A 7,634-nucleotide genomic window follows, 5' to 3' on the forward strand; every position below is an offset into this window, starting at 1 on the left:
AAAATAATATCAAGAAGTGCATTTCTCTGTTTAATTCTACTAGTAATGTGTGTTTTGAGTTTGAAAATAAGCTAGTAAAATAAGCAATATCTTTGAGTGTACCATGTTTCTAGACTGAATCTTTAGTTCGCGAGGCGAAGACACTGGTTTTTGATAAACTAAGAAGGAACTCTTTTCTTATCTTAAACTCTTTTTTTTGATAAAGTTTGATAAACTAAGTTCCTATCTTAAACTCTGTTTTTTGATAAACTAAGAAGGAACTCGTTTCCTATCTTAAACTCTGTAATCTTGACTTCTTAATAATAACGAGGGAACTTCATACTTATTTATTTATTTAGTTTAAATAGGGAGATTGTATTACGAAGAAGGATATATATACAAAAGGCAGAGTAGAGTAACAACACTAGCAAACCAGTGAGGTAATCCACAAATATGTACAAAGCAAATTGAGTTAAGAAAAATGAGGCAAGAAAAATTTATGTTCAAGGAGATTGCCAAAAGAAAAGTGCGTCTCAATTAAGCAACCAAGCACCAAGTCAGGAAAATAAACTTTAAACAATGAGAAAATTTACAATGAATATTGTTGAACATTGTATCTTCAGACTTCTTTAACATACCCTTGGAACTTTGAGAATGCTCAGTGCTGCTATCAGGAGTGGACTTTACTCGGGTCGAAAGTTCACCAGATTTGGGAGTTCAGTGGATTGTAACTTCCTAATTTCGCTTGCTGAAACTTTACATGATTCCAAGGAGAGAGATCTTAAATTCTTCAACGGCTTCAAATGGTGCAATCCCGCATTTGTTATACGTGAATTTGAAACATTTAACGAAACCAATGCAGTCAAACCTGCACATTTATAGTAGAGAAATTTCATAGCAGCAAAACCAAGTCAACAATTAAGCAGTGCGTCGGCATATATATTCCAACATATGAGTGGTCAATAATCCAATTCCACAATTCGGATTCGTGAAGCAGAATGTAACTTGACTAAAACTCAACATTCAAGATGCCTTTAAGACGACAGAAAGGATAAAAGCCCAAGAGAATGTCAAAAAAGATAAACATACCGGAAATCATTTCCAAGGCTTTGTCTGTTAAATTGGCATTTTGCGATAAATTTAATAGCGTCAAGGTAACAAGCTCTTTAATATTTTTAACTCCAGCATCTGTGATTCCTCCACCACATATCTCTAGAGATCGGAGGCTCTTGAAGTCTGCAATGCATCAAATGTAAGAATGGATTATCATAGCAATTTACGGTTCCAAAAAGATTACGACTATAATATATCAAAGACATGCAAATGACTCCCTCCTCACAAAAAGTGGGTCTTTCAGTTTTTTATTTTTGCCTAAAAACAGGCAAAATCAGACAAGTGAAAGACCCACTTTTTGTGTGAAGGAGGTAGCACTAAATAAGCTATCGGTATGTTTGCATGTAACCACTTATGCTACATCGTTTGAAAACATTTAAATAGAGTCGGAATGCATAAGATTTGTAGTTTCCTAATACAATACGAAGTTCGACAATGACTCCTGAAGTGAAACCATGAACTACTGGTATTCTGTTGAAATTTGAGCAGTACCAGCATGCTCTAATGAATGAAATGACATTCATGCAAGAGCAAGTGCACGACGAGTTACAGGATCAGATTCAAAACCTTCGAGAAAGTTAAAGAATAAGTACGAAGGATCACAAGTATAAGAATTGTATTTTATGGAACTCACATCGCAACCAGTTTGTGCCTCTGTCAGTAATGCGAGCACCAAACAGATCTAGATGAGTCAACCCAGTTAAACCTACATCAACAAGGCATATAACAAAGCATATAGATCAGTTACATGTTATACGGAATTATCAATGCATGTGCTGGGAAGAACACTTGTAAGACAATTTCTTACCAGTAAGACCTTCAAGGCCAGCATCCGTAATTTGGCGAGAATCCAGATTAAGTGACTTTAGAGATGTCAATCCAGATAGCTTTCTTAAGCTACCATCACTAACAACAGTGAATGATAGGTTCAAATTCTCCAGTCTAGCCAACCCTACACAACAGCGAGTGACTTGATTAATGGAAAAAAGAAAAAATGATGGAAGACCAGTCAGCTGCATCTTAAGAAACAATAAATGTAGGAGAAGATCTTGTCTAATTTAGTAGAGAAGAGAGCTGCCGGGGGATATTCAAAATTCATTAACAAGTAGGCTAGTCTTGGATAAATAAATTCATTAGTCTTGCAACTAGCAAGCCACAACTCTTCATTATCCACTTGCTCTCCAAATAACAATCTTTAGCCACTAAGTTTTAATAAACATACGTTCCCATGGACTATACGATCGCTACTGCTTGCGGAAAAATTCAGTATAAAATGGCAAGTTTGACACTTCCAGATTAGAACAATTGGAGAAAAACAAACCAGATGGTAGCATTTGTGTCCATCCTAATATAGACTCGAAAACCAGGTTTATTGCCCTTCCAAACTAGAAAAACAAATAAAAAGAGGACAAGGGCCGAACCAGAAATATGTTTTAGCCCAGTGCTTCCAACTGCTGTATCGGATAATTCCAAATTCTTCAAATTCAGTAGACCTGAGAAAAAGAACCATTAAGAAAAACATAAATTTGTATCCTCACATCTTAGAGAAGCAATGTGGAATCGTAGTTCTTACAACAAAGTTGAGTGTTAGAGAGACATTTTACTGGTTCTTTCCCTTGTTTTGTTGGGAGGAAGGGACAAGTCCGTCCTCTTTTGCATATATATCCAAATGAAATTACCCATACCTTGGGGATTGAGCATGTGATAGTACGTTGTTTCCTTGAATGAGTGTGCTTTTAATTCGAAAGATGTGTATGAGCTTGGGAAAGTGGGATACTGGGAATATTTTGCTGCCAGTATTCCACTTATCCCACTAACCGTACTCTCATTTTATTTTTATTAATTTTTCCAAAAATTAACAAAAAAAATTAGCACACAGAAACCGGGACACAATCTTAAAGGATGTATAAGTTAAAATGAGTAGGAATAAATTATTTAGTTTACCAACCTTTAACTTATATATCCATTAAGAGTGTGTCCTGGATTCTGTGTGCTAATTGTTGTTAATTTTTGAAAAATTAATAAACATAAAATGAGAGTATGGTTATTCAAATAAGTGGAAAATTAGCAGCAAAATATATCCATTACCCCACTTACCCAAGCTCGGACACATTTTTCGAACTCAAAGTACACTTATTCAAAGAAACAACATACTATCACATGCTTAATCCAAGGTATGGGTAATTTCATTTGGATAATATGCAAAAAAGGACGGACTCGTCCTCCCAACGAAACAAGGGGAAGTATCAGTAGCCATCTAGCTTACCGTGATCATCCAAGTAGATCGTTTGACATTAGACCTAGGCTAATAGAGACAATATAAAGAGGAGTATGGGCACCTATGGTGATTCAAGCTTAGGTGTGCAACCTGACACCCATCAACTCAAATGATAGGATAATTCAAGTATGAAGTTCTACCTTCCTGGTTGATTTCAAAACATAAAATAAAAGACTCAACAGGAACAATCCGTAGAAAGGGTAAAATAGAGCAACTGTATCTGACAAACCAACCTGTCAAGTTCCGCAGGCCTTCATCACCGATCCTACACGAATCCAAATTCAAACTCTCCAACTTTGTTAAACCTTCAAGAAATATAACAGAATTAGCAAGCCACAATTCATGAAACATTACCAAATTGTTTAAATTTCCATGCCCAGCTAGGTTTTTACAGAACCTTTAAACAAAAAGGCTGGCCCTGTGTATAATCAACCACAGCTGCAAAGTATCCCATCAGGTTTTCATATTATGTCAAAGGTAACTGACAAGATCTGGACCCACCACAATAATTACATAGCAAAATCACCCCAACAACAACACTACAAATTCACAATAATCTCTAGAAGACTTATTGTGCAGCCAAGATAATTGGAGAGGTTCCTATTCCAGCACCACCCTAAGGTTCCTATCTCATGAATAAAAGTTTCTGAGAGTTCTCAGGAAAAACAAAGTGAAAAAAGCCACAAACTTCAAATTTAATGACACTACACACACACTACACAAGGTAACACGAGCAAAGATGTCAGACTACTTAAACAATGTATTTGAGAACCATTCAGAATCTCCAATAAATCCTCATTGACTACTTAAACAATATATTTATTTACATGTCTTATTGGCTACTTGGCACCAAGTGATAGCTAGAATTTTTGGCTTTCCTTTTGTCCTCTTACAAAGATAAAGAAGTAGTTGCAAAAGTGCTGCTAACCCCTACCTTTAAGGCTCACCAAACTTGTATCTGTGATGTTGTTAAATCCCAAGTTCAACACCTTTAAGTTAAGAAGCCCTGCAAAGAAAGAAAAATGCAGACAAGATTCAGATGTTCATTGTTGCACCTAAAAGATACAACGGCTCAGAGTTCTTTTCTATATAAACTGTTATCTCATGATTTTCAGCGACCAGAACGCCTACTTTTACACCCAACACAACTGTCAAAGTCAGCACAAAAACTCACCAGCAAACTTCTCGCACCCATTGTCAGAAAATGAACATCTGTTGAGATTCAGATAAGATAGAGCCAAAAGATCTGCTTAAACCAAAACAAAAAGCTAATTGTCAAAAGTGGAAGCAGAACTTAATGCCTAAAAAGATATAGAAGACTCGAACTACTCTTGTAGTGGCAAGACGTAAGCAAATAATTTTGCTTCTCATCTCCTATCAAAGGTCGAGAGAATAATAAACAGCAGGTTTGCTTCTTATATCTTCAATAAAATATGGTGGTTAGTGAAAAGAAAATAAGCTCAAGAATATGGAAGGTATAGAAAATGATATCGACCTGAAATGGCCCCCAAGCATGCCCCGGTAACTGGGCATCCCTCAACATTCAGTAACAGTAGTTTATGCAAACCTGCAATGGAAGCATAATTATTCCAGTAACTCGAGTTCCAAAATACATACTTTCAAAAAGTGAAGCGCCAAAGCACATGGCACAGACAGACACAGAAAACAAAATGAAAGAACCATCCCAAAGAACACTGTGAAATAACTACTACAAAATGAAGATTTGAAAAAGCAACTTTCTTGTGTAGAATAACCAATGTGCTAATCAAGTGCAATGCATAACGAATGATAAACAAAGAAAGATGAAATCGATGTACCTTTCAAATAATCAACACCTGCATCTGTGACCTTGTTGCAGGAAAGCTGCAATTCCTTCAGGTTCGTAAGCCCTGAAAAGTTAATGAAATTAGAAGATACCAAGGCTGTAAGAACGTAATTGTGCAGCAGAAACAACATTCCACTTCCTGGAATTAATATAAGCCACATAATTAGAGAAGATGGTATACCATAGCACACTCGATGTAAACAAGAAAAAAAGAAAGAAACCTAAAAAATATGTCGAGTCTCAACTTGTTTAGCAGTACCACTAAATGCATGAAAGAGGTTTAAGATACAAACGGCTAAAAAGAAATGTCCCATAAATTGGAAGTCAAAAAAAATGAGTATGAATGTTAGAAAGTAACCTGAAAGAGGTTGCATATCTTCATCTGTTATGCTATTGCAACACCTAATATTAAGTGATTCAAGCTTCGTCAGACCTGCCACAAAAGCAGATGTAAGAAGAGAGTAGAACCATGATCAAAAAACCAAAAAAAAAAAATGCTGCTTGACGATAGAGAAAAGAAGTGAGAAATCCATTTTAAAAATTGGAATAGCATAGCATGAAAAAACCTTTAAGATGAACAAGTCCGCCATGAATCCCTGAACATCTCTCTAAATCCAGCTTCATCAAATTCACTAAACCAGTAAAAGCGCTCAATCCTTGAGCTGTGATGGTGTTGCTCCTTTTAAAACTCAAAGATGTCAAGTTTGATAGGCCTGTAAACTCAACCATCAATCATGAAAATGTAAGAAAAAGGAACATAGATGTAAACACTATCCAGGTGGACGCAGGAAAAAAAAATAAAGAGAGCAAACAAAACCAAAGATTGCTAATAAAGCAATGGACTTGCAGTACGTAAAAATGCTTCGGGGCTCATAATACGTACAAGGACACATAAAACCCACTTGATAAAATGTTAACACATACATGGACACACCAAATGAGTAGAGAGAGTACCCTTAATATGCTGTATTCCATTTTCTGATATTTGGTCACAACAATTGAAAGCTAATTGTCTAAGGTTTCTGCACTTTCTAAGTGTATTCAACCCAGAATCTGTTACATCAGAACCAGAAAGATCAACAGATAACAAAGCTGCTCCCTGAGATGAAATGATATCCATCCAACTATCCTCAACTCCTGGGCACTCTGCCAAGCAGATTTCCTGTATAAGAAAATCATCCAAATTAACATTCCCAACAATAATAACTGCAACATACACAACTATGAGAAAAATTCAACTAATCAATTTACAGATTGGGCAACAAAGATAGTACCTCAATAGCACAATCTCGAAAAGCTTCAAGAATAACATCATTCAATTTACACGAAACCACTAATTCATCAAATAATTGCTGAGTTATATCCCTAGGGAGCTTATCAAAGGTACCATACTTTTCAACATACACATCAATATCCTGTTATTAAAACTGAATCATCAAATTAAGATGTCCAAAAAAGTTAAAAAATCACAAAAATAAATGCAAATTAACTACTGGTACTACCTGACATATATTCTGAATACATAATTCCAACAAAGATGGTGAGTTGATATTCCCCTGCTGATTATTATCAAGACTAAGCCGCGTAAATGATGATGTCCGTAGCCATTTAGAGCTTCCACTCTTACAATACCTTCCTCTTTGTATACCGTCTTCAGTACTTGAACTACTTCCACCACCACTCTTCCTCGAACAAGCTCCACCCATCTCCTTTTCTTCTTCCGATCACCGAACTACAGTAACAAATAATCCGATCACCGAACTACGGTAACAAATAACATAATCAAAACCAACAAAAAAGAAAAAACTAGTTCAGAATTTAAACAATCGATTGATCAATCGATAAGTAGAGCTCAGTTAATTACTTACTTATTACTGAACTGTTTTTGAAGGTCTTTTTATCGGAGGAAACAGATCATAAAAATAAAAATAAAAACTAGATGAAGATGATTAAAAGACAGAGAAGTTTTTAGAATCAATCAACCCATAAGATGAATCGAAGAACTATTATGAAGGATTTTTTATTTTAGGAAAATGGAATTTAGTTGTGAAGAAGAAGAAGGATCAGAAAACTAAGTGTTATGGAAAATGGAATACCGAACCAAAATCCAGAGGTGTTAGATGATTGACATTTGGCGTAATAAAGAGAAACTGGCGAAAGGTTCGGGATTTGAATGCTTTGGAATCATGGATATTTTGTTGAGTGTTTTTCTGGATAAGGAAGGGGACGAGTGTGGGTCCTCGTGTGTGGAAAAATGACTTCTTTTTGTTTCCTTTTGTTGTGCCCAATGAGAACACGTGGAGTAAAATATAAGTATGGTATTAAATTTTTTAATTATGCAAACTAGCTGATTAATTAACTTAATGGATGTTTATCATCTAATCCTTTAAAATTAGGGCTGTCAATGGGTACTCATTACCCGCAACCGGACCCGGGAGA

The 7,634-nt window shown here is 35.7% G+C and overlaps 1 protein-coding gene across 2 annotated transcripts; it reads right to left on the bottom strand.

The window, feature by feature from the left end:
- Positions 1–357: 357 nt before the first annotated feature.
- Positions 358–7,344, bottom strand: LOC113282720 (dynein regulatory complex subunit 6-like). 2 transcript variants are annotated; one of them, XM_026531777.1, is made up of 16 exons: positions 7,064–7,344; positions 6,698–6,927; positions 6,470–6,610; positions 6,150–6,357; positions 5,762–5,908; positions 5,554–5,628; positions 5,188–5,259; positions 4,866–4,937; positions 4,545–4,616; positions 4,305–4,376; positions 3,604–3,675; positions 2,514–2,585; positions 1,901–2,044; positions 1,727–1,798; positions 1,069–1,215; positions 358–847 (listed from the first exon to the last, which is right to left on the bottom strand). In XM_026531777.1, the coding sequence occupies exons 2-16, from the start codon at positions 6,899–6,901 to the stop codon at positions 663–665; spliced, it is 1,755 nt and encodes a 584-aa protein (XP_026387562.1). In that variant the 5' UTR covers positions 6,902–6,927; positions 7,064–7,344; the 3' UTR covers positions 358–662. The 2 variants fall into 2 exon arrangements, with proteins under 2 accessions (XP_026387562.1, XP_026387564.1); XM_026531779.1 differs by having other exon boundaries at positions 6,698–6,956.
- Positions 7,345–7,634: the final 290 nt, after the last annotated feature.

This window comes from Papaver somniferum, chromosome 5, assembly GCF_003573695.1.
Source record: "Papaver somniferum cultivar HN1 chromosome 5, ASM357369v1, whole genome shotgun sequence".
NCBI lineage: Eukaryota > Viridiplantae > Streptophyta > Magnoliopsida > Ranunculales > Papaveraceae > Papaver > Papaver somniferum.